General features: G+C 41.1%; 1 protein-coding gene across 8 annotated transcripts in view; it reads right to left on the reverse strand.

Moving 5' to 3' along the window:
- Nucleotides 1-16,726: 16,726 nt before the first annotated feature.
- The window catches only part of RAPGEF2 (Rap guanine nucleotide exchange factor 2), a 252,297-nt gene continuing 241,209 nt past the window's right edge, over nt 16,727-27,814 (reverse strand). For 6 of the 8 annotated variants that reach the window (XM_060246577.1, XM_060246578.1, XM_060246576.1 and 3 more), the window contains 4 exons: nt 24,506-24,731; nt 22,058-22,617; nt 19,524-19,829; nt 16,727-18,732 (listed from right to left, as the gene is read on the reverse strand). In XM_060246577.1, coding sequence (XP_060102560.1) covers nt 18,707-18,732; nt 19,524-19,829; nt 22,058-22,617; nt 24,506-24,731 — 1,118 coding nt within the window. In that variant the 3' untranslated portion in view covers nt 16,727-18,706. Of the gene's footprint in view, nt 18,733-19,523; nt 19,830-22,057; nt 22,618-24,505; nt 24,732-27,814 lie in introns of those variants that run through there. The other 2 variants (XM_060246579.1, XM_060246583.1) reach the window with 2 other exon arrangements.

Raw genomic sequence — 27,814 nt, forward strand, 5'->3', positions numbered from 1 at the left:
CTCTTGGGTTTCTGGCCACCTCCAACAATATGGTCATTTCAGCTACCCTCATTCTTTTTTTGACCAGGACAAATCTCAAGATAGCTAAGCCATATTCGGTACATATTTTAGACTTGGCTCTTCATGATATCACCTCATAGCTGATGAACAGTTGTGTGAACGAATACAGTAGCAGCATGAGGCTACTATACCGTGAAGGAGAATTTACTTACTTTTATACCTTGTTGTACTTCAAGGTTTTGGAGAGGTTATCAACAATTTTCATGAGAGGATTTCAGAATCTTGAAATCTTTATGATTTAATTTAGACAAAAAGGGTAATTTTTTTCCCTTGCTTTCATCCTACATTGCCCAGCATTATTGCATTTCGTATTGCTCAGCACTCCTGTGTTTTATCTCAGTTCTTAACATATAATCCTCGACATTCAAGGAGGAAAAAAGCAGAGGAGGAAAGCCAAAACAAACAAACAAAACTAACAATGAAGAACAGACTACTGCCACTTAAAGCAGAAGAGACCTGTGCAATCTGAGAAATAGTTGGCCTGCCAGTGATTCAGTCTGACTCTCTTTCATCTCCTACTCATAAAGTTCATTTTACATAAAGGAACAATACCTCTGAGTCACTGAAGATTTTTTTCCACATATCCTACCCCACCTGATCACTGCTGCTTCAGCATAAGCTACAATTAAGGGATTGAAGAATGGCATTTATTCTTCACATAATTTTGTTCAGTGCCTCATATGAAACAATGGCACCTCTACCCTGCCTTCTCTCTCCAAATTTAGTTTACTGTGGGTTTTCTTACTAAGACTTGCTTGCCACAATACAGTCACATTGATCTTCATCCAGTATGACTAGGGATGGACACAACCTGAACCATTAAGCAAAATGCATCATAATTTTTTGCCTCTTCATGGTTCACAAGCAGAAATGTTGAGTGCTATCAATTAACCATCATCTATAACAGGGGTGGCCAATGGTAGCTCTCCTGATGTTTTTTGCCTACAACTCCCATCAGCCCTAGCCATTTCCAAGCAACAGAGATCAGTTTACATGGAGAAAATGGCTACTTTGAAAGGTGGATTCTATGGCATTATTCCCTATTGAAGTCCCACCCTTCCCCAAACCTGGCCCTTATCAGCCTCTATCCCCCAATCCTCCAGGTATTTCCCAGCCTTGAGCTGGCAACCCTAAACAGACTTGGAGAGTTTGAAAATTAAGAAAATAAGATAACATCAAACAAATAGCCAAAGGCCTCAGTAAATTGCTTGTTCTAGATCCCTCCTCCCCCAGCCAATGGCATCCCAAATACAACATTTTTTTAAAAAAACTCAGAAAATGTCTTGTGGTTGTTTTTCAGGTCAGTTGCATGCCAAATGCATTTTAAAAAAATGAAAGCACTGTTTAAAAAGTCTGCACAAGGGAACTGAATACAGCTGAGCCAGCAGAGGGCAGTCTCCCCACCAATGTGCCACCTAAAGGGACTGCAGAAGAGAGCCCAAAACAGCTGATCAGTGGGGAGACTGCTCTAACTGGCTCAGCTGTTTTTTGGGCTCTCTTCTGCAGTTTAAAGTTTAAGGGGACTGCACGAGACAGCCTGAAACATCTGAGCGAAAGGAAACAAGCTGCTCCCTGTCACTCAGCTGTTTTTTAAGTTTTTTGTGACCTCTGTTGAAAGGGACTGTAGTTATTTCACACTGCTGAGTGCAGGGTTTGCAGGGCCATGAATCACAAACCAGTTTGGTTCACGAAGAGGCTTCCTGTTTTGATTTGTGGTTTGTATTGTGATTTGGCTATGAACCATGAACCAAATCACATTTTCCAGATTCATGCCCATCCCTAAATATAACTGGGCTTAATAGTAGAGCTAATTCCAACCCTTTGTGTTGTGGGTATGCACTGTCTGAAGGGATCACTGAGTTTGACCTAAAGATACCAGAGCCAGAACTCTTGACAAAAGATGGTTAATGTTTTTAACGGCTGTGGAAATTAACTGTTGAAGATCATTATAGATCAGGGGTGGCCAACGGTAGCTCTCCAGATGTTTTTTGCCTACAACTCCCACCAGCCCCAGCCAGCATGGCCAATGGCTAGGGCTGATGGGTGTTGTAGGCAAAAAACATCAGGAGAGCTACCGTTGGCCACCCTGTTATAGATGATGGTTAATTGATAGCACTCAACAAAAAGCAGTTTGGGGGTACTTCTTTTTCTGTGAGATCTCTAGTCCATGAAACCTTATGCCACAAGAAATCTGTTGGTCACTAAGGCTCCACAACAAACACAGCATTTTTTTCAGTTTGAAGACAAAGAACTCGTGGGAGTTAGCTGTGAATGAAATTCTTTAGGGTCCAGAACATCTCTTTGAAAGCCTTAGCATGAGGCAGTGGGTTTGTAGAGGCCTCAGTGCCTCTACTTATGATCAACATATATATAACAAGTATTATAAAGACACTATATGTCTCCAATACTCTATTAAAAAGGAAAGGAAAGGAACCAGCTCCAGGGAGTGCTCCCCTGAAATCTCTCACCTGTGGGTTAGCAAGACATAAGAGTAAGCCTGTCATATCTGACCACTGTGCCATCTAGTCCAGCATCCTGTTTTCCAAGTGACCAGTCAGATGCTAAATTCATATATTAGGGCCACATACAGATAGGATAACAGACAAAATGTTTTTCATTTTGAAGAAGGGCTGTTCCTTAATGAGGGCAATCATTCCTCATGAGAGGTATGAAATGGATGGAGCAGTGTTCCTCCCTTACTCCTGCCTGTTTTGCAGGGGCTAGGCACCTCCACCAGTTATCTGGAGATGCTGGTTGCAACCCTATCAAGGCTGCCTTCTTCTCTGCTGCCAGCATCCACTTCCACTGCCATAAGCAACAGCAGAGCTGCAGGGCAGGAGGAATGGGAGCTCCAGCCATGTGAGCCAGGAAGGTGCAGTGACAGTGCTGCAGTTGGGTAAGCTGGCCAGTGAGTGGGCAGCCTGGAAAATGGTGGATTGAAAAGAGAGGGGGGAAATGATGGTATCCCTCCCCCATGAGTCTCACAGTGCCTCTACTTCATGTATCTAATTTTGAATATGGACAAAAATGTGGATTTTAAAAGTCTATTAAATGACTTCTACAATAGTGGGTATTCTATAGAACTGATCCTAGAAATATGCCCTGCCCAGCGCCTGTCCCATATTGGTCTTGTCAGCCACCAGCGAGCCTGCAGCAAACGTGGACTATTGCACCCTTCTTAAATCTTCGTTCGCGAAGCCAAGCCGAGAGAGAGAGAGAGATAGAACTGATAGCCCTGTCAAGTTGCCCCCTCTGGCTTCTGCCGCTGTTCAGTGGAGCAGCGGGAGCAAAGTTGTTTGGGCAATGTTAGAGCATCACATGACCCAGTGGCATAAATTCTGGGTACATGACTGGAAGATGGCATTGCACCTCATGTGCTTCCACTTCCCCCCCTCCCATCAAGCTCCAGGGGGCTTCCAGCCAAGGTGACAATACTAAATCCGGAAGGAATTCTTAGGTTTGCAGAAAATTACAAAGAACTCAAAAATGATTTTTTAAAAAATTTCCCTCAAATGAAGAATACCAACAGAGATCTCTAAAATATGGTTGGCACTGTGGGGTTGCCTAGCAACTGAGGCAGTATAATCTGGGCCTAGGCAACTCCTGCCTAATTGCAGCTTGAAAGAAAGCAGCAACAGTGAATAGAGAGAAGAGAGAAAATGTGGTGTGGGGACTAGGAGGGAGAATAACCTTTTAAAGAAAGGGGTAAAAAACAGGGGGAGGAAAAGCTGTTAAGAGAAAGGGGGTGAAAAATAGAGGGTGGGGACCTGGTGTTAAAAGAGAGGGGGAAGTGTGGGAATGGCATTTTCCTCACCCACAAGTTGTGTGGTTCCCTAGCTTTTCATTTCTATTTGTCTCTCATTCTGTGTGGAAGACTTGAAAGTGGATGGCACAGGATTAAAAATATACATGCAGAAAAGCCAATTAAAATCTGCTAAATAAAACATTATGATAAAGTAAAAACCTCATACCAGCTTAACCGCCATACCACACATACTTGTAATTCTGGACCTGTATGTCTCAACTTCCCCCCACCCAAAGGACTTTATGAACATGTCAATCTGCCATGCACACAATATAGTTCAAGAGGCCGATATTCACCATAACCCTGCCAAATCTGAAATTTCATATCAGTTTTATATTTCAAGATATGAACAAGCACCACTTTAAGAAACTTCATCAGAAAATGTATAAACAGATGGCAAAGCAAACTAATTCCACAGCATGATCTTGTACAGAAACATCAAAAAAGCTGTGGTTTTAGATATAGATCATCAGTGTTATAAATAAACACACACAAAAATATATTACTTCTTTATTTCTAGGCATTTTGTGGCAAAAGCTAATATTTATACAGAACAAACATTCATGTTCTGTTGGCACTGTCTTCAAAACTTGCCAATTAACATGTCCCACAAGCTTGTTGAGAGGCTAAGGTGGAGGAGGGGAGAACTATGAGATGAGGGTTCCCAAATGGGGGAGAAAAATGGGGATCTGTTGTTGTTGTTTTTCAAAAATTACTATACTAGGCCTGGCTGATATTACAGATTCTAGCTTTCCCTTTCAGTTTCTAACCAAAACAATGTCATTCTGAAAATCCACTTGCAACAGGCCAACTATCTGATCAATTAACTGTTTTTCCCAGCCAATTGGCAGATGCTATACTGCTAGGTTACAGAAATCCACACACACAAAATAGTGCCATGTGTTCTCTCATGGCATGAGAAGTACAACTGACTGTTCCAGCTGGTTACTGCTTGCTGAGAAAGTGCCAACCCCACATTAGGAAACGCAGGAGATTTGGGCTATAGCAATCTTATAAAATACTGGGTTAGATGCATGAGGAGGCTCGTAGTAGAGTGATCACAGCTCTTTATTAGTGATTATAGCATTGCAAAGGCTAAACTAAGATTGGAACTCAGGGCCAACGACCCTACATAAATGCATGCAAATAGCCCCACCCAAAACCCAATGACTCTTAACTATAGGTACAAGTACTGGCCCACTGACTCCTGATTGGCCACCTCCCAGAGTCCAGGTGGCTATTTATTTATTTAGTAGGCTTATATTCTGCCCTTTCCCATAATGGGGTCTGGGTGGATTACAACATATATTGGACAATAAAAACCTACAATTCAAATTTAAAACAATACAATAAAACCAAAACAGTAGAACAATAAAACAGAATAAAGTGCATCACTGGCAGAAAGGGCACATTTCACAAAGTACAACAGTTTTTAGCCCAAGAAGAAGTTATGGTGTTAATAATCAGATTCAACACCACAACAAGGTTATAAAGCATGATTTATTCTGGAACCTCAAGCTCAGCAAAGTCTCTGGTAGCACACCCAGGAACATTCCAGTACCAATACATAACAAATCTGTAAAAGCATTCTTTACTGAATGTGCCGCCCCATATTACTACTATTAGCTGAATTGGAGAAATTGCCATTCTGGTCTACAATGGTAAAAAACCAGAAGATTTTGGCATTAATGTGGAATACTATTTGCACCATGAGCCCTAAGAGAAGTATGTGGTAAAGATCTCAGGTGACATCACATTTTTTACTAAGTTTCCTTGGGGAAACAACTGAGTAGGCCAGCTGGGTCTGATGTGCAACTCAGCTAAAGCAAGGTGCCATGCAGATATGTCACAAACCATGGACAAAAGGGCAAGCAGCTAAGTGTTAATATTAACTTCAGTTTGTCTCCCCCCCCCCCCCACCCCGCATTTTTGTTCCTATCAAAAGGAAACTGTCTCATGCCTGTCAATTTTACCAGTATCTGCCCAGGTTTGGGTGAATTATAATCAGATCCAGATCCTATCATCTTGAATCTGGTTACTTCCAGTTTTAATTTGCCATTAGTTACCCTGGTCCACTGCAAGAGGTAAGAAAATATATCCTGATGAGAAAGACAGTTCCTGGCTAGCCCCCAATAAATCTGTCACAGGACCCTATCAGCAATTTTATCACCACTGTGGTGCTTCTGCCCAGGGCCCATGGACTGCCTTTCAGCTGTCTTGCTGAGCACTGTAGGCTGCCCTTAGGCCTCAGAAAGGAAAGTAGAAGGGGTTGCTCTGATGTGTTCCTCTCTTCCCCAAGCAGCTCCTCGTTCAACCTAGACCCATGACTGACCTTCCTCCTCAGCCATTTTCAGGAAACCACTTTTAAACTCCTACTGATCCCGCCCCTGTGAGGTGCTCTCCCAGTCCCCTCCTTGGTCCCACCCCATCTGCATCTTGGCAAACATCCTTGAGGAAAGCCACCTTTCTTTCTTTCACCTTCTTTCCCTTGTGGCCATCACCTCACTGTCCCCCAACCAACTAGGAAGGGTGGCCAACTGAGCCTGTCTCTGCTTCCCATGGTCCCATCTTATCTGGCCCTGTCTCAACCTCCTCTGGCTCTAAGGTCATAATACCAGGCTGTACCTGACACACCTATAAACTGCAAAGCAGTTCTGTAGTATTGTGGTTAAAGCATTGCAAGACAGTGAGAAAAAAAAACCTGTTAGCCTTACTGGTTATTTGGACTTCTGCCTGAAAGGTATGTCTTGTGGAAATTACCTCTCCTACAGGAGAATAAGATGGTGGAATACTGAGGTAATAATCAGACTTCAGGCTGCAGGTGATGGATTAGGGAACATTTGGTGGAATGCTTCCCTATGTCAGAAACTCCCTGTAAAAGCAAAAACAGTGCTACAAGTAAATAGGGGAACCTTTCTCCCTGTTCTAGATTCCTATTTACGTGGAGTTTTATGCAAAGCTATTATTCACTCTCTGTAGTCTGAGGTGGTGCAGTCCATTTTGCCACCTCAACATCTTTGTCCTCATTCTTCCATATGCATGCAACAGTCATTTTTATAAGGGGATAAAAGAAGCTGCTGCCTCTTTTTTTTTGCATAGGTCAGGATGTGGCTCAGAACAGTGCTCTCCAGATCACATTGGAAGCTTGAAAATACAAGGCCAGAAGGCATGATACTCTCATGATGGGATCCCCAAAATCACAATAGCTGTTTACGGAATGATCTGCATACGCACGCCTAATTAACCATTCTCTTATAGCAGACAGAGGGCATACGGAACACTTTAGAAAAGCTGCATCCCTTGGCATTATTCCAAGAACTCATTTGGCCCTATCTCGTTGCGATCACATGCTGATTGCTATGGAAACTGGCAAGTTGAGAAACAGCTCCAAATTTCCATGGTGAATGCTTAGCAGAAAGAAGGGTGTTAAGGCAAGATAGAAAACATTTTTGTTTTGTTACACAGTGCAGAGAGCAAACCTTTGAATTTTTCAGTCCTTATAGTCATTTTTGTTGAGAGAGACATACTCCAATAGTCCCCTTTTCCAATCAAGGGGAAAACAACTGGTTTCAAAACACTTGGTCCCTGGGACTAAGGAGCACATAATTGATTTAATTATCCTCTGCTTTTCATTATTTTTAAAGCTTCCTCTTCTTTTTTAACACTTTGAAATCTTCTCTAAATATGATGCAGACTTGTTGCTGTGAGTGGCACAAGAAACAGCCAATCAATAATTTCAGTCTAGCCCTATTTTTACTTTGAGATGTTGAGAACCTGGATGCAAATATGATTGATACACAAGCCTACCTTGATCATACTCCTTATTTAGGCACAAGTTGAGTCTCCTTAGTAGATTGGCGTTTGATGTCTGACTCAGTAACTATGGGTCCCCTTCATATTACTGTTCTAAACTGGATGTTACCAGTTGTTGACCTGGTTCTGAGTAAAGTGATACAGAAATTTGGTTTCATATAGCAAATTTCCTTCTGTTAATGAGGTGTTTCTGAAGAGCTATGGTCATTTCAAACTGTGTGGCTCCCCCACACACACATACCCTTTTACATGTTGCGATCTTCCACAAACTTTTTTTGAACATTGTAAGTTAAATGCTATAGAACTAAACCAATATAGTGGTGCCAAGGCATCTCAAGGGTACCACTGTAGGGAAAAAAGTTTGAGAAAGATTGTGCTGTGAAAAGTGGCAGGGAGGCCAACATTGTAGGAAGTGCTATGGACATTTTAAATAGAACACCACAGCAATTCAGAAGCACAACGAAGAGGTGAAAATGGAAGAAAGCAGTTTCCCTCAAAGACAACTCAACTATGCCTTGCTAACTAGACACAAGCGGCTTTCTATGAAAAGGTAAATAAAATCTTTTAGCCAGTTTCTAAAGCAGGTCTGTCTGAAATGAGGGGGGGAGGAAATCTCTGCCTTGACCGCAAATACTGTCTCACTCAATGCTTTTAGGGTTGGGCTGTAGCACTCTAAGGAGTTTCATTAAGATAGTCAACCACACTGACTTGTCTCTCCTTCCCTATGCAGGACGTCAAGGCTTTTGTTAATGAACTCCTCCCCTTCCTAGATTTCATGGAGAGTAGTAATCCTCTTCTCCAGGATCTGAACCTTCTCCTCTTAGAGTCCTATCAACATACATTTGAGGACAAGCATAGTTGTCCTCAAGGAGGCAGACAAATATGTCGCATTCCCCACAGGTGATTGGAATTGGTCCATGAGCATTCATCCTCACTTCCCAAGTGGAGCTTTGCACCTAGAAATACCTTGATATGTTGATGTACCCTGAAACTTACAGAACTGATCATATGACTACCTGACCCAAAAGGGGTAAAGCAAAACAATGCAAACTTTTCTAAACTACCTATGGGATTCCCAGACCCAATCCCCAGGCTAAGAGCCACAGAGCAAGAGCCCTTTAGCTCTCACCCTTTGGCTTGTGCCTCTGGCAAGGAGGAGCCTTGCAATTTAAAGGCTCACAGCCCCCACCTCTGACTCAACAGCCAGAGCAACAGAAGAGGATGGGGCCAGCAACCACCCCCAGGCAAAAAGGCCATCCTCTCTCAGAAACCCAAATGAAAAACAGAGAAGTCAACAGAAACCCCTCTCCAGCAGGCTCCAAGCACACACTCCCCCTCACACAGCAACCTCAGTAAATGCTCCCCAGCAGTTTACGAAAAACAAAACTAACACTCACCTCACCAGCAGTTCTGTCCCAGCTCCTTTCTCCAGCCCAGTTGAGTCACTTCTGCTTTGTAGTGTTTCTTTGTTCAGGTTGTTCAGCAGCAGGATAAATGTGCAGTTTAAATCTGATGTTTAACTGTACATGCATTGAATATAACATGAGTATTCAACACATATATAAAGAAAATCTAGTGTACACTGTACACTAAGTGCACATGCAATCATTGTAACTTGAGGACTTGGCTACAGTTCTGTTTCCTGTTATTATCATTAATAAAAGATGATATAGTAAAACTCTTTTAAGGCTTTACTAGTCTCCCAAACTGTAAGTTCTGAGACTTTATTATATGTATTCATTAGAAAAAAATGCCCCATCTCAAAACATAATTTACGATCTATTACCTTGTTCTAGAAGAATAATTTTTTTAAACTTTTAACCTATTTTCCTATTCACATTTCCCATTATTATTTTAATCGATTGGTAAGTGGTCTGTATAAATTGCTGGAGCACTGTTTCAGTGCTCCTAGCATTTTTATTAATTGCTTTCCACACTAAGAAAAGATCAATTTTTGAACATGAATTCCTGACACTAGAAAAATATGTATAATCATTTTCCTTATAATGAAGTTCTCTCCAAATATTTAATTTTTAAAATTATGATCCTAAAAAAAACCTCTTCCACATTCTTTGTTCAGATTTTGTAAGCCCTATCTTATCCTTCTAATTGTCCATCTAAATTTGTTATTGCAGCCATCTTGAAGCCCTTATAGAAAAGTTGTTCCCAAGTGACTAAGGTAACATTTTAAAAGTCCATCAGATACAGTCAAAATTTGAGTCAGTCTTACTGTTAGGGCAACAGGGCACAGAAAGGATGAACAAAAACTTAACACATTTAAATAGTCACATCACAAGAAGAAAGCAAGATTATGAAAGGTAGTTTTCTACCTCCTTGCTAAAAAGATATTCATTGCTCATCCCATCTGAATATCTTTTCTTTTTTTCTTGGTACTGAGATAGGAAGAGAGCGGCCAAGTCAAAAAAGATCTACAAGAAAAAGAAGAAGATATTGGATTTATACCTCACCCTTTACTCAGTGTGGCTTACAATCTCCTTCTCTTCCTCTCCCCACAATAGACACCCTGTGAGGTAGGTGGGGCTAAGACAGTTCTCAGAGAACTTCTCTTGAGGGAACAGCTCTGAAAGAATTATGTCTGACCCAAGGTTACTTAGCAGCTGCATGTGGAGGAGTCGGGAATCAAACCCGGTTCTCCCAGTCCACATACTTAACCAGCACACCAAATTGACTTCCTACAACAGAGGGATGTGTAGATCCATAGAAGATAAAAGATGCACAAGAGGAAAGTCATGGATTTGTTACACCAGCTAGCTGTCCAGGGAAGGGAATACACATGTGACTTTTATATATGTACCTCCCAACCCCGATGTGGGATCCTAAGTCTGTTTAAATATAGATGCATACTTGGAGTGATATCTGGGGGAAAGATGAAAAAGAGTAGTGGAGAGAAACCTTTACATTTGAACTTTATTGAGCACAGATAAATAAAGTAAGAGAAGGCAGATTTTAAAATGTAACACAATATACAAAATTAGAAGGTGTAATAAAAACATAGTTTAAATAGCTCCTAGTTGAAGTTGTCTTTTTAAGCTATATGTGCCCACCTAAAGCTAGTCCACCCAAAGCCCAACCAGGAACTCCTTTGCATATTAGGCCACAAACCCTTATGTAGTCAATCTTCCTGGAGCTTACAGTAGGCCCTATACTAAGAGCCCTGTAAGCTCCAAGAAGATTGGCTACATCAGGAATATGTGGCTTAATATGCAAAGAAGTTCTTGCTACCAAAAGCCCAACCATGGATGTATGCATGACATCCCCAAAATTAGGTGGTGGGGAAGAGAATATCTGCAGATTGGGAAAGATCAGATCACACATTAAGTAGGTACAAAATGGGGCTTGTCAAATGAGGCTAGGAGGAAAGGGAAGGAGAAAGAAGCGGCACAATGTTCAGGAGCTGGAAAGGAGCAAAAGAAAAAGGGAAAGGAATACATTGCTAGTAGGGATGGAAAAAGAAAATTGAAGATAAACATATAGGGAAACTGAGATGAGCACAAAAATGGCAAGGCAAGAAAGATAACGCAAGGGAGTGGAAATGACGGAAAGACAAGTTCATACATTGCCTATTCCTGAAGTGTGAGCATTGTTAAGCATTACAGCACTGAAGGGACAATCCTGAGCCGAAACAGAACCTCTTCAAGCATTATGGTGGCGGATGAATAGTCTTGGAGAGAAATTCAACCTAAAATGCAAAAAAAAAAAAAAAAAATCCACAGAAGGAATCAGAAGGGGCTATAAATATCCCTAGTCAATGCCTTTTCCTGCCCAATGGTAGTAACAAGATTTTTTATTCAAGGTATGAGCTTTCATGTGCACTTTGAGGAGAATGATATGTAAGGTTTTCATTCCACAAACACTGGGCATTCATTTGGCCTAGGTGCGGGGAAATCCAATGCACTCATAAGACAAGCCTTTGATGAAGAGTTTTTCTTGGGGAGAAATTTTGCACTTAATTCCTATTATCAGTTTGATTCAATATGAGAGCCTTTATGTACCTCTGGCTGCATAGGCCTTAAAACCATAGGGAATTCTGGGATTAACAGGCACTGGGAGGTTTTCAAGAGATATGAACCCTGCCATGCTCCCACTGACGCTACTGGGTGCATGACAGGGTTAACATTTTGGAATGTGTTCAGAAACAGGAACTATTTCCGGAGGGGGGATAACATTGCTTCAGACCATTCCAAATGAAGATACACAGTGGTAGTATCTCCCAGGAATATTATTTCCGGTAAAAAAAATGATAATCCTATGTATTTTGTCAAAAGAATATTTAAGCTACCAAAAAAGGGGGCCTAAGATAATGTAAAAGTATTCCATATCACATGGAAGTCTGAAGAATTTTGTCCTGACTAAGCAGCTGTTGCAGCTATTAAACATCACAGAAAACTCAGGCCAGTATCTATCAAGCACACACATTCATTTTGTCAGATAGCAAAGTGTGTATTGATTCAGGCCTTCAAACTCCATGGTTTTTAGATACTGACTCACTTCATTTGAAAAAGCATATTTCACAGTTGAAGGAAAGTGACCTTCACCAAATGAAGAGTCTTTTAAAGTCTATTAGAGGATGCAACCTCAGAAATGCATGTATATATGGAAACCGTATATATTAACCTTGACAAGGTACATATATTTCCACAGAGACAGGGGCAGGCTTTGATGGTGTACTGCAATATAATGCATATGAATCAGGCTAATAATAATTAGACCTGCACCCTATGTACTATAATGTACAATTTACATGTGACTTGGTTGAGTAAAAATAGCAGTTCTGACCCATTCTTAACAATATCTCATAACAGCTTTACTTTCCTTATATCAGCTTCTTTAATCTGCTGCTACTCTGCAGGCACAAGTTGTATAACAATCTGTTACTGAACTCTAGTTTAACCATTCCATCCCACTCAGGCCTATAAGCGGAGTGCTTGTTTAGCTCCCTGGTACCAGGGATTTTTTAAGTATTTTCCCTCCCAGCTGTGCAGTGAGAGCATGCATATAATGTTGCTTTTTGTACAATTGCACATTGTCAGTGGGTGTCAGGAGTGCAAAGCAGAAATACAACACCAAAGCAAATGAACCAAAGTAATTAAGCAAGTCAGAAATTCTCAGTAGGGAAAGGCATAACTTCTCTACCTCCAAACTCTCTTCCTTCCACTCATAATAACTTTTTTTGGTACCTCCTGCACATCGTAATTGGATGCAGACAAACCACTACCAAGAAAGGGGAAGCCCTAGCTTGGTGTAGTGGTTAAGTGTGCGGACTCTTATCTGGGAGAACCGGGTTTGAATCCCCACTCCTCCACTTGCACATGCTGGAATGGCCTTGGGTTAGCCATAGCTATCGCAGTTGTCCTTGAAAGGGCAGCTGCTGGGAGAGCCCTCTCAGCCCCACCCACCTCACAGGGTGTCTGTTGTGGGGGGAGAAGATATAGGAGATTGAAAGCCGCTCTGATTCAGTCTGCAGTCTGATTCAGAAATCTGCAGTCGTCTTCTTCTTCTCCTTCTAGAAGGTACGGAGGTAGTCATCACCCCCGCTGGGGTTTCCAACACGATAGCTTTGTATGGCAGGCTGATACATCACCAGAGCCATCTTCCCAAGGAGAACACCAAAACCCTGTAACACAGAGAGGACTTTTTGAAAGAGACAATCAGACTTCTTCAAAGCCCTAGTTCTATAAATATATGGACAGCCTTCTAAACATCCAGAAAATGCCTTCTTTCTTGAGGATGCTTTGGATTAAAGAAAAGGAAAATAAAACAAATCTCTTCTGATCTGTAAAAACAATAATTTACTTTAGGAATATAGGCTGGGCCAGTCTTCAACATCACCTTGTCATTGTGGAAGACACAGTCGTCTTTATCCACAGAAACAGCACAAAGCTCAGAAATTCTGTGGGGTGATATGATTCCCATTAAAAGTCAGTTTTGAATAAAAGTTCCTTCAGTGGACATGCAGCCTAGGCTCAATGGTGCCCTTGGAAGCACCCTGAGAACTGTATTCAAATTCTACTTGGGAAACCTAAGAGTGACTTGGAGGTTCAACTGCACTACCCCTCCTGAGGAACCTCGTAATGTGGGAGGAGACACTTTAGCCTTTCTTAGCACTTACAATAGCTAAAATGGCAACCACTTTGGTGCACATTGGTGCTCAGGTAATTATCAAGTCTGGCTTGGAGAAACTGCAAAGCATCCCTTGCTTGGGTCTTGAAGGGGATCTTCAGCTTTCTCGTCACACTAGGATTGGTGTTATTGTATACTTTACCGGTGGACATCCTTCTGGAGGTTGTCTGAGGCTTGATTACCTTTATCAGTGTAGCCTGTCTCCCTAAATTAAGAACATAATAGAAACCATGATGGATCAGGTCAATGGTCCATCCAGTCCAACACTCTGTCATACACTGCCCCCCCCAAAAAAGTGCCATCAGGAAGTCCACCAATGAGGCTAGGACACTATAAGACCTCCCACTGTTGCCCCCCCAAGCACCAAAATTGCTGCTGCTCCTCAGCTCCACGCCATCAGTTTTAACAGGTCCAGTTGAGGATGGTGTATGGGGCCCTGTGACAGAAGGTGCCTGCTATTCAGGAGTCACCATTGGTCCTGGAAGACCACTGTAGTATGTCCTAGAACCACAGAATGAACCATCTTTGCTTTGAGACCCATCAGTCTGTGGATCACCTTCAGAAGAAGCTATGCTGGCATACAGAAGCTGTTCCAGCCACAGTTTAATGCATGGATTTCCATTGCTTGAGGGCATTTGGTCCTTGAGAACAAACTGGGGGTTTCATGATTGTTCATCAGTGAAGCAATCAAGTTGACCTGCACTTTTCTGAACCCCTGGCAAATGGTTTGGCTTTTGATGTCTGGTCCAGTTTTCTTTGACTTAATCAATCTACCACAATGTTGGATGTCCTGGCCATACAAACTAGATTAACCATTTAGATAAAAACCATGAGGTAATGTCATGTTACATCCACGTGGCATACAGCAATGCATATGAATTACATGTACAGTAACTAAAACAATAATTATCATATGGCAGCGTGTGTAGTATAGCCAGGAGATTCTAAGACTGTCTGGCAGCCAATTCCAGCATTATGGACCACTAGGACAAAAATGTTGGTTACACAAAATAACCACTAGACCAAACGTGTTTCAGCCCAGAGGGCCTTCTTCAGTGGTCGAAATAATGACAACACATCCTAGATATGTAAGTATAAAATATCCAGACCAGGCAGTTTGTGTGTGAATAAACTAAACAGTGCTAAATAAAGTAATGATGTCAATCAGGCCTGTACACAAAGAGGAACTCACACCCATCACTCCTTTCTAGGCCAAAATGTGTTTGGTCTAGTGGTTATTGGTCTTAAGTTTACTGCAATTTACATGTGTTGCTGTATGCAATGTGGATGTAATGTGATACAACCTTGTGGTTTTTATCTATGTTTTAAATCTATATTTACTGTGCACTTTTGTAATAAATAATGTATCATTATTTTGTTTAGTTGCTTGACCTTTTAGGTCCCTGATAAACACCCTCCATATAAGAGTTCAGCCTAATATTTCAATATTTGTGACAGCACGCTGCCCATGAACAGGGACCAGCTGCAAACTCATAGCTGGCAGAAAGGAGGGGGTTGAAACAAGGAGCCATCAAGTTCCAAGCACAGAGTGCTCAAGTTTTGGTTATGCTTACCCCATACTACTCTATACCCTACCCATACATCACAACTAGAAGGAATATCAAAGCAATATAACAAAAACTCTTCCTTTGGGAGAGGAAGGGACATAAGGTCCTCTCAAGAGGTTGAATAGAGGTTATGTAAACTCAGGACATGAAGAAGAAGCTCCCTTTTCTACAGTCTCTCACCAGAGGCCAAATGCCTGAAAGACTAAAGTTCTGCTTAGGGCAGGGGTGGCCAATGGTAGCTCTTCAGACATTTTTTTGCCTACAACTCCCATCAGCCCCAGCCATTGGCCATGCTGGCTGGGGCTGATGGGAGTTGTAGGCAAAAAACATCTGGAGCTACTGTTGGCAACCCCTGCCTTAGGGAATCTAACTTATCCATGCAGCAAGAGACAACAGAGAGAAGTCCCAGCCATAAGAACATAAGTAATTATGAACTTTAACATTCAAGTAAAGCTAATCTGGCCTATTTCAGCAGACTTTGGAGGATGGTGGAAGGCAGGAGGGCCTGGCGTGACTTTGTCCATGGGGTCACAAAGGGTCAGACTCGACTGTGCGACTCAACAACAAAAAATCTGGTCTAATTAAACATCATTTAAAATAAATCCAGAGTGTAGGGAAAGGAGACTTCTGTTTCTGTTCTTTTCCACTTGCTCAGTATGAAATGCTTGAACAGAACATGGGTAATATTTATATTAATTTATTAAACTTATATGTTGAGAGGCATTGGATTCTCTGCTGCATATTTGGTGCCTTTACCTCAAAAAAAGTTCCCCAGATACCCGCAGATCAATTCTCCATTATACCCTATGGGAACTGGTCTCATAGGGAATAATGGAGTGCCCAGCAGACATTCCCCACCCCCGCTTTCTGATGGTTCTGAAGTGGGGGGAGGACCTCCAAACCAGGGGATCCCCTGTCCCCACCTGGTGATTGGCAACCATAACTGTGAGTCTGTTCCTTCACAGATGCCTTAAAGAAAGGCAAACACACACACAAAGCTTCTCAAGGCTGCTTTCTTCTCCAGTGACTTTTACACTAAGTACAGTGTCAAACAGTTCAGTCTTAATTTATTAGTGTAACTTAATTAAGGTTAACTTGTCTGTCAGTATGTCCTGGGCTTTACAACTCTTAAGTGTTGGTGACATTTCACTGAATACCAAAGTTAAAGATTTGCTGTTCTCGTAACTACTAAATGATTACCTATGCTATTAACAGGACACAGCCTCCAGCAGCACCAACATGTGAAGCTGAATGGCTGCACACTTGGCTCTCACATGTACATGAATACTCAAAATTAACCAAATACCAAACATGCAGGATTGCACAAACACAACACAAGGATCATTAATGTTATATTTATTTATATTCCAGCTTAATACAAACTGGATAGAAGCATAAACATAGTACATTTCTACCATTTTCAACAAAAATATATAACCAATATGTACAATTATTGTATTAAAAATACAAAAGGGATACAGACTCCACCAATGTCTTTCTAAAAGACATACAGGTACAAGTAGTATCAAAAGTATGAGGAAATCACCAGTTAGTCGTACATTCTGCACTTGACATCACAGAGTGAACTGAGATTAGCAGTCCTATGGTCTACAATTACTTAAATGCCTATATAACATTTGTGCAACTTGTGATAGAGCTAGGTTTCTTCTGTCTTGCTATATGCACATGAGGTCCATAGACTATATAATGAAACTGGCAAATGCATATTACATGTAAAATTACAAATGCATAATTGACAATGTGATATATAAGCAAATAGACAAAAAGCAATGATTACAGGAGAAAGAGAATAATTAAATAAAGCACTGACATTGTTCAATACAGTGAAAAAACACTGCAATTTGATCTTTAAAAGTTGAAGCTATTTACGTTTATCTACTGATCAATATGATCAGCTGAGTTCAATGAAAAAAAATCCAAGACCAGCAGTTCCTCACATCTGAGTACTACTCGGATTGGCAGCCTTCACTTTTCCGGAGTCTGTGCAAAACCAACACAAAAATAGAAGGGGCAGGGGGAGAGTGTCATTCAGTCACTCAAGGACTAATAGCAGCTGTGAGCAGATGATTGCTATCCATTGGCCTTCTCTATGTATGCAGTGTTCCTTAAAACTCATAAACCATTGCAAATATTTCCATGGGACAAAGGCTGGTTGAGCTATACTGATTATTTCTCTTTATTTAATGGCATCTATATTTCTTAATGTTAAACCAATAAAAATGAGATCATTAGATCAGGATTAAGAGCTGGCATTAACATCCAAATTGCCTTAGCAGTAGTGTTATCCAGGTCAATTCTGTGTGATAACAATTATTTATAGTTTGAAGGGGGACGGTAAAAAGGGAAAGATAGTTTATTTGAAAGGTAAATTCGCCATTTGTCATCTGAATGGGACAAATGTTTTTGCTCACCATCCTCTTTCTCAAGGCACAGGAAATGGACACAAAACATCCTCTTTCTCCACTGTTTACTTGCAAGACTCAACAGCCCTCCATTATTACAATGCAAATAAGAAACACCAGCAATTTTAAAATTTATCAGCTGTGCTTTGAGTGGAACACTAAAAATGAAGCTCAAGGTAAATGAAAGGCTGTATCCTTCCTATAAACTATGCCATCTTTGCTTAGCCACCCACTACATACATACATATATATATATATATATTTTTCTTTATTTAAAAAGTAGTCCAGGCTGGCAACCCTTCTTAAAAGTACAAAATAATACTGTAATTATGCAGATGTAACTTTCCCCCTCTGAACACAACATATAGAGTAGCAACAAAGGCAATGTAAACAAGCAAACAAGCACTGTGTACTTGAAGAATTTCAATGTGTATCTCTTAGTAGGTAAAAGGCCAAATGTAGCTTGTCAACTGGTTGATCTCATTATCCCAAAAGGGTGAAGTGCTACAACTTTGATCAGGATCCAAGGAAGAATTTTTAAAATGCTTCCAGGCTTCGGGGGGGAGGTGCAGTCATGATGCGCTGACCTTGGAATTTGGAATGACACTGTGTGATGTGGCAGACAGCGACAGTGAGAGCTGGGAGAATGCTGCACTGTGCCTTTCAAGCAACACAGTTTGAAAAGTGCCAGGGCGATTTCTTCACAGTATTTCACATGCAAGGGGAATAAGAGCGGGGGAAGAAGGGGGAGAAGAAGCCCCATGCTGCTTTAAGGCAGGGAAGGAGGCAAACAGGTCCACCATCCTTTCATTAGAGTTCCAAGGCTCGTGTACTGGGGGCGTCGTCTTGTGCTCTCCTTTATATTAGCTCACCCGGGATCCAGAAAGCCCCAGCTCTTAAACGGCAGAAACTTGTTCTTCTTCTGCAAACATAATAGGACAGGAGGAAAATATATTTCAGGCTCTTTTGAAAATAAGTCGCTAATTTATGTGGTCTACTCTCACGATTTCTATTAAATGGTTAAGCTTTTAAAAAAAGTATTTCCCTTGACTTTTCTCATACTTGGTAAAAGATGCATTATCATTTCTACTTTAATTAAAGCAAATTTGATTTATTTTTTTCTTCTTTAAAGTCATTCAATCAAATCCTAACTTATACTTGTCACAAACATTAAATATCACTATGCTTGGTTCTGTTTGGTATCAGCTCTGGGAGCTCTGCATATGCATCAGAGACAGTACTTTATAGCAATTTAGGTATAAAACACAGACTCCTCTTAGGTTTTACACCATAAAAACACATCTTGCCTGTGGAAGCACCATCTAAAAGCAAAGCTAGATGCCATATCAAACAAGAAACAAAATGAGGTATGTGCTTTCAGCACTTACAGAAAGCTATCACATCTTTCAGAGGTTGCTAATAGCTCCCTGAGATTTTCCAGGTATAGCTGGATAGAAATAACTTCTATTTTCTTGGCATGATATATTTCAGCATTAAGTCAGCGCTGAAAACAGAGTTTTTGTAGCATGTTTGCCACAAGAACAGCTCATCTTAACAGCTGTTATTTCACATGAAATCATTAAGCAGCAAAACAGAAATACGTCTGAGCTCAGAGCCTCTTTTTGAGACATGTAAAAAACTCTTTTGGATACAAAAAGCCCGTTGAAAATGTATCTTTTAGATATTATTCTGAAAATGCGATAAGCTGTTTACCATCCTCTTCTGTGGAAAACCCTTGAGGCTGATAGTGAGTAAGATGTGGGTCTGACTCATTTGGTTTGTGCCACTGAGGTTTGTTAACAGGTCTGCTGGATGAATGACCCTGTGATTGCTGTTGTGAAGTCGAAGTCCCAGAGGCTTCACTCGACCGTGCCACCATCCTTGACCTCTGAAGTGCTACGTTGTAATCTGGAGGTTTTCGGGCTGGGTGGGAAACTCCTTCTGCAAAGTCAGCAATAGGTATTCCAACGTAACCAGGCGGGGTTGGTGGAGGTTCACGATAGCGGCCTTCTTTTCGAGCTGCAGTAAAACAGTGCAACATTTGAAGTGATGATCATTTACACATATTTGTCACAAGCACTATGAATCCATGGATTTTGGCTATATTGATATAATTCAGGTAATTCTGATGTGCCTCAAATAAAGTGCAGATATAAAATAACAAAGTGGCATAAAATAACAAAGTATGGATACAATCCAGCCAAAGATTAGAACAGGTACATATAACTAATTTCAAAGGAAGAACTGAATATGTATTCGAAGTTCTCATACTCAAATGAAGTGCATCATCATTCTGGTTGGCTTGTGACTGTATGCACATGGTTAAGTTATGAGGCAATAAGTAAAAACAGCTAGTGACAAGACAAAATTATACATGCAGAGCATGACGATAAGAATCCTTTAGATATCTAAAGGACACAGTTGATAAAAAATGCACAGCGTAGACAATACATGACTTTGCTTTCATGTTCTAGAAGAAATAGAATTGCAAATAGCACTAATTCAGCTTGCATACTGAATTACTCTGTAGAACAGATTATATTAAGACCACATATACAATAGTATTATAGGTGTGTATTGTTAAACTGTGATAATTTTATCTATTTTTTTCTAATTTCTATTCTATCTAATTTTTCACGTGCAGTCCCAATAAAAACAATAAAATCAATATAATTGAAATTTAAACATATGTTCCTTGAGCACTGTGTTTTTTAGTAATTCCTTACACAGAGTTATACATATACTTAAAGAAAGATTTATATTGCCTTTCCAATCAGGTTGCCTAATCACATACAAAAACACAACAAATGTAAAATATTAGGAGAGCGCACACATTTTGTGAAGGGGGTACGCTTCATACAAAGAAACCCCCCCAAACCTGTCAGTTTCTGCAATATTTCAAAAGGACCCTGCAAAATGAGACAAAAGTTTGCTCTTTCATAGTGCAGAAAGGATTGTCCACAGTATGATTTCGCTATGTGACACCATGTGACTAAATCTGATTGGATAAGCAATGTCATGCAACCTATGCAGAAGGACTGTAATACTTCTTTGTCCTTAATCTGATTTGGCTGTATAAATTCATGTCACTGAATCTGATTGGCTATACAATAGCATATTTCCATTATGTGCCATTTGAGATAATAAACTGGCTGAGACTGCCTTTGGAAGCAGCCTGTTTGAGCTTCTGAAAAAGAGTTACTGAAACCATGTAACAAGGAAATAATTAACTTCCTGATAGTAATAGTAATGGCAAGCAAGTGTGTATGTACATATGCAATTCTTCCTACAAATCTTTTGGACCTCTCAAAGTCTTAGTAAGCATTCTTTCAGTCCAAAAAGAAATACATACATATAATGTAAAAGCCCTTCTAGGTGTACACAAGGGCTTGTTCTTTGCCTTTTTCTTCCTTTTGAGGAGTTGTGAGTGAAGTAAATTAAATCACTCTGAAGTGTGACATAACTGAAATTACTTTGGTTCATGCATATAACCGATGGCTGCTGAGAATAAACAAGATGCAGTCAAGACTGAACCACAGCTGAATTATCAGTCCTTGTGGCCCCAGAGTGGCTCTCCAGTGCTTATGAGTGCTTCCTCCACCCACTCACCCCAAAACTCTACTATAGTTTATGGATTGCCACTTGTCACTAGCTATTGATTCACTAGTGTCTATGAATTTTTTAAAAAATCTGGAAAAAATGCAATGAAAATAAAGAAATCACTCTAATTCTAAAATAGTTTAACACATACTGTAGCAAAAGGTACTCCAGCCCTTTAATCCCTTGATCACTAACATTAAAACATTCACATGCTGATAACCACATATCTATACTAGACATTAAAGTGGAAAAGAAACTTGAAATAACTTGTAATTATCTCTGATGACAGAAGATTCCTGAACAATGCATTGGTATTGCTGACAAAGAACAAAAATAGGAGCCCATGTTTTTCTTTTATCTTTAAAAAGTGTGTGGGGAGAGAACCTGACCCAAACATGTAGACAAGTTGGAAGAAAAGATCCAGTGTTGGTATTGACTAAGGTGTGTGACAAGGTCAAGAAGCTTCTTAATGAAAACAATAAGACCCACAGGACAAAAAGCTTTATGTAAAAAAGCAAAACATGACATAAGGGTATGATTTGTTTTGCTTTAAAAAAAAAGATTAAAAGAAAAAAATATTTGTAAAGTAAATTCAGATTTACAACAAATATGTAGGATACTTGGGTGGTAAACAAAGTTAAACTTACCAATAAGACCCTTTGCATTACTTGTTGTCAGAGCTATATGAGCTGGCATGGGGACTGGCTTTGAATCCTCTGCTGTTATAGATGTTATGCTACTGGTTTCAGCTTCAGCTGATACATCCTTCCCACCCCGCCGTTTTATGGTACCTGTATCACCTTCAGAGTCCTCTCCCCAGTAGCCTGTGGAGGATGCCCAGCTTGCTCTGGACTGTGCTTGATCAAGGCCCTCCCTACCTTGACTCTGCCTGCCATACTTTGTGCCATGATCGGAGAACATCATCGGGTCCATGTGGCTGCCTGAGGCCCACAGTCCTGCCCCATCGCCTGAACTATCGAAATGAGCATGTCCAAAAGGAAGAGTCTCCCAACTTCGCTGGTGCTGTATTGTCTGTATGTTGTCATGAGAACCACTTGAGCAAGAAGTCCAACTGCCACGGCCACTATCTGCTGCATCAAGTGATGCTCGATCTCCCTGATCCTGTGACAGCTCCTCCGTACTGGGAGAAGAAAGCATGGTTGCCCCAGCGTACAAGCCTCTGTTCTCTGTCAATGGTGCATAGGAGCTAAAAGACACAGCAATGAAAAATGTTAAAATGTACAGTATAGTCACTGCAAATCAAAGGAACTGTGCAACATTCATTAAAAAGTAAAGGTAGTCCCCTGTACAAGCACCAGTCGTTTCCGACTCTGGGGTGATATCACATTACGACGTTTTCATGGCAGACTTTTTATGGGGTAGCTTGCCATTGCCTTCCCCAGTCATCTACACTTTCCCCCCAGCAAGCTGGGTACTCATTTTACCGACCTCAGAAGGATGGAGGGCTGAGTCAACCTTGAACCAACTACCTGAACCCAACTTCCACCAGGATCGAACTCAGGTCATGAGCATAGAGCTTAGACTGCAGAACTGCAGCTTTACCACTCTGTGTCACAATCATTACTTGACCACAAATGGAAGGCTAATTTTTAATCTACTATTTCCACACACACCCAGTCAATGCACAGAAAAGTTTTCTGTAAATATATCAGTGCCCCCTCCCAAGAAAGTCAGTAGTTGCTGACCAAACTTCAAATTAATCTGATAACATGCTGTGAAACAAATGAAACACCGTATAAAAATTCCTTTCAGGCATCACTAAGGGGAAAATTTTGATGTAAGAATCTTGGGGATATGCTGTTTCTCACTACCAATGCTGATAATTTAATTGCACAGAAAACAAGCTGCATTGTCCTGGACTAACTTGAGACCAAGACTTTCATTACATTTCCCATGCTTTCCAAATAGGCCTAATGCTGCTGCACTTAGACCTAAAGCCAGAGACACAACTGTCCCAGCTGCCCACCTCAATTTAGAAGGCTTGGGGAAAGGGACTGGTGGCAGGGATTTGGCTGGAAATGAGTCAGATATAAGTATTCTTAGTATCCCAACAGATACCTACTAAATTATTCTTTTAACTGGCCCAGGTTGAATTTGGTGGGCTGCATCCACAGCCCATACTTTGCTATTTATTAGTAAATTAAATGTAAGTGGTATCACAAACATTAAGTCATAAAATTATGATAATGTATATTACTGCCATGCTAGAGTCATAGGGGTCCAGGCATGTAGTGTTTTACTTTTTACTGAAAGGCAAGCTTCACTAAAGACTCAACATAAAATGCACAACTCATACCAGTTAACCCAAATGAAGCCCACTTTCAAAACAAAGGGAAAAAAAGCAACAACTTGATGTCCTAGAACAGGGGTGACCAAACTGTGACTCGGGAACCACATGCAATTCTCTCACACATATTGTGTGGCTCCTGGAGGACAAGGAGAAATTTAATGCAGGCTTACTCTCAAGCAAGCATGCTTAGCAGTTAACCTTGGTCAGCTTCTGAGGTCTGACCCATACATAGGTGAAAATTTCCACTGTGTGTGAAGTGGGGGAGGAAATAGGTAGGCTTGCAAGCTCTTCTTCTCCACCATAGAGGTTGTCTGGAGACCTAGAGCAGGGAAAGAGAGTGCAAGAGATGAGGGAGCCACTGGAAGGAGGGACAGAATTGAAGTGGGCAGTGCAGGATTCCCCCTTAGTTTCATAACTTAGTTTCATGCAAATGGTGGTTAGTGATTTATGTAGTACATGGGTGTTTCCTTCTCCCACTAGTGCCAAGAATAATTTCCTAACCTTTCCCTGTACTGTTTTTATGGGGACTGTTATTCCCAGCTTTTGTTTTTTAAAAAGTCTCCTTTTAGCATGGTCATGTTGTCAAGTGCATACATATGTGTTTTATCTTTCTATGCAAAGAAAGTATTAAGAATTTTAAGAAAAAAATGTGTGTAATATTTGTTCATGTCATGTCTCAAACATCTGTCATTTATCCTATGTGGCTCTTACATTACACAAGTTTGGCCACCCCGTCCTAGAATATAGACCTAATAAATGTAAAATGCAAGCAAACAGTTCCTACCCTAGGCTGTACTGATCTGGTTCAATCATGGCTCTTCTGTCAATCCTTCCCACTCCAAGATTCGTCTCCACAATGCTGACAGAATGCCTCTGTCTCCTCTCATCATGTATTGAAACGGGCATGGAGTCAAATGAAGAATTGCTGACAATGCTAGATCTGGAAGAAATTTCACTGTGGCCAGAATCTGAAAAGTTATCCACCGTGCCACTGGGAGCCAGAGTATAACCTGCACAAGGAACAAAGTCATTTAAATCAATCTGAAGATTTCCACAATAAATCTTCTGTACTGAAATAAAAATTAAAAATAAAGGAGCTCTTGCAAATGGTTATTTTTTTATTTTACCTTCTTATTGTGAGTAGGACAAAAGGCAAGGCATTTGAGAACAAGGAAAAAATTATTCGTCTGACAAAGTTTTAAGTGCTGAAGTCCAAAGTTACCTTTATACCTGTTACACCTTGAGCAATCTTCAGTATTACGGGGCTAAATCGCAATATCCGAATGTGTTCCATGGCATAACATCCCAACTATCCATGGTGCAGCAATTTGAACTGAGGAAGTGTTGTGTGGATAAAGCCACAGTAATCAAGACAGCAGTCATGGTCACAAACAAACCTACCTCACCACAATAAAAGAAACCATAGCTAAACAGTTATGGCCGCATCTCTACATAATTATATGCACACATGTGGCCACAGATTGTTCCAGAAATACTGATATGAGAACCATACCCTAGTCCTTGTATCAGGGACAACAGAAACAATGCAATATAAAATTAATGAATGTAGGGCAAGCCTTAGCAATACTGAATTTACTGCCAGATGTGGAACCTACGCTTGAAAGCACCTGTTTCAGAAACCAGGACATGATGCCTCAGAGAAACACCAAGACAACCTTACTACTAACAGAAAATGCCCGTCATTCTAAAACATTGTGCCTATAAACTAGAGGTTTCTGCCCTTTCAGACCTTCTTCAATATCTTAACACGCTAGATGATACTAATGTAGGTTTTCTGGAAAAAATATTAATTGGGATGTGAAATTATTTATTTATTGGATTTATAGCTCTCCCTCCCGTGTACAACAGGGCTCAAACTGGATAACAACATAGCCATAAAATAAATTAATGAAAACAACTCTCAACAATACCATTACAGTCAAACACAATAGCACTTAAAGGAAACAAAACGTAGTGCCCTTTATCGTAGTGCCCTTTATCCAGAGAGGGGAGTAATGTCATACAAATTTAATAGAGGAATAACAATTAAGGGAAGGGAAAGGGGATGGGGAAGAAAAGGGAAAGAAAGGAGAAAAGGAAACAAGGGAGGGAAGTCCATCTTAATGGAAACTGTTGTCTTCAGTCATAAGCTTGGCAGAACATCTCAGGCCTATGGGCCCTGTGAAATTTCATCAGGTCTTGGCAGGGCCCAGATCTCACCAGGAAAAGAGTTCCACCAGGCTGGGGCCAGGACTGAAAAGGCCCTGGTTCTGGTTGAGGACAGCTGGATATTTTTCAGGCAGGAATAACTAGTAAGTTGTCACCCACTGAGCAGGGAGGGCAGGATATATATGTGGTGTGGTGTGTGTGTGTGAGTGTGTGAGTGAATGAATGAATAAATAAAGCAAGCAAGCTTTCTGGGGAATGTACCAAGAGAGGCGGTCCCACAGATACACTGGTCCCAGATTGTTTAAGGCAGGGTTTCCCAAACTTTTCTTTCCCGTGGTCCAGTTATTTTTATACTGCTCCTTTGTGGCCCACTAAAATTCGGGGGTGGAGCCGGGAGATAGGAATTATGTCATTTCCTGTGGTGCCCTTTCCAGGTCAAAGGCCAAGTGATGTCACTTCCAGGGCACACTAAACCAAAACTTCACCTTTTCCTGTGATGTCACATCCAGGGCACTCCCCCAAACTGCCTCTTCTTTTAAAGTAACTTTGTTTTCATAAAAATCTTTCTGCTAAAACTCATGCTGATCCAAAATGGGGGTGGAAAGTGGGTGGTCTGCAACTTTTTCATACATTCCCAGGGTCCTCTCTTTCCACTCTCACACCTGCATGCACCTATTTGTTTGTGTGTTCTTCTCCAGCTTGCAAGCACTCCTAATGCCCATGTTCAATTGCCTGCACCACCTACACACCCCTTCCTCAACAGCACTGGCCAGTGTATGCAGTTGGAAGTGCTGTTGCCATTGCCATCAGGAATGCCAGTGCTGTATACCACCCACACTGAGCCCTGGCTGCTGCTGTACCTCAAGATATGCTGACACATTTAGTGGGCCCTTCCTTCAGCTGCTACTACTGGAACCCTTCCTCAAGCTACAACCAAATTTGCTTGGTTTCAAGGAAATCTTTTGACAGCTATTTTTCATACTTTTCCTAGACTGAAACACTGGGAAATTGCTGTGAAAGGTAGCAGAAAATTGTACTGCAATTAATGAATTAATTTCAAGTTATATAAAGTTCATACAAGCTTTTCTGCAGTTATCCCAAAAAGGATATTTATGAGGGGCTTTTTACTGGCTGTGTTTCCCATGCCTTTAAAAGCAACCTGTTGTGCAGATACTTAGCCAGTGAACTACTATCATCCTTTTTAATATCTACAGGAGGAGTTTAATTTTGGTGTCAGACAGCTGTTAAAAACAGGACCAGTAAAATGGTGCCAAGTTCATAGTACCATCACTTCCAGTGCTGTTGAGATATACTTTCCAGTGTTTTGCACTGAGTGTCACATGTATGACTATCTGCCCACAGGACAGAAGTCTTAGGTGTGTGCTCGATGCAAGGAGCTCCTGGTCCTCAGGGAATGAGTTCGTATCCTTGAGGCCTAGGTGACTGACCTGGAGAAGCAGAGACAGTCAGTTAGACACTCGGGGAAGACTCTTGGGGACGTATTAGATGAGCCTCGCTCTGAACGTAGCAGCCCCATTGCTGCCAGGGAGCATGAGGGTCGAGAGGGAACAGGGTACCATGCTGAGGATAAGGGTAATGTGCCCTCCGAAGGGACCTCTTCTTCAGTTGGTGAGCAGGAATCCTTTCGCACCAAGGAACCATCCCTGGGCATGGAGGGGGGGTCTTGGTAGTTGGTGATTCGATCCTTAAGCGAGTAGACAGCTGGGTGGCAAAACCACGTACTGACCGTATGGTGACTTGCCTGCCTGGTGTAAAGGTAGCGGACATTATGTGTGTAGTAGATAGGCTGATAGACAGTGCTGGGGAGGAGCCAGCGGTCGTGGTGCATGTTGGCACCAACGATGTGGGGAAATGCAGTCGTGAGGTCATGGAGGAAAAATTTAGGCTGCTAGGCAGGAGACTT

The sequence above is a fragment of the Heteronotia binoei genome, chromosome 9, assembly GCF_032191835.1.
Source record: "Heteronotia binoei isolate CCM8104 ecotype False Entrance Well chromosome 9, APGP_CSIRO_Hbin_v1, whole genome shotgun sequence".
Classification (NCBI taxonomy): domain Eukaryota; kingdom Metazoa; phylum Chordata; class Lepidosauria; order Squamata; family Gekkonidae; genus Heteronotia; species Heteronotia binoei.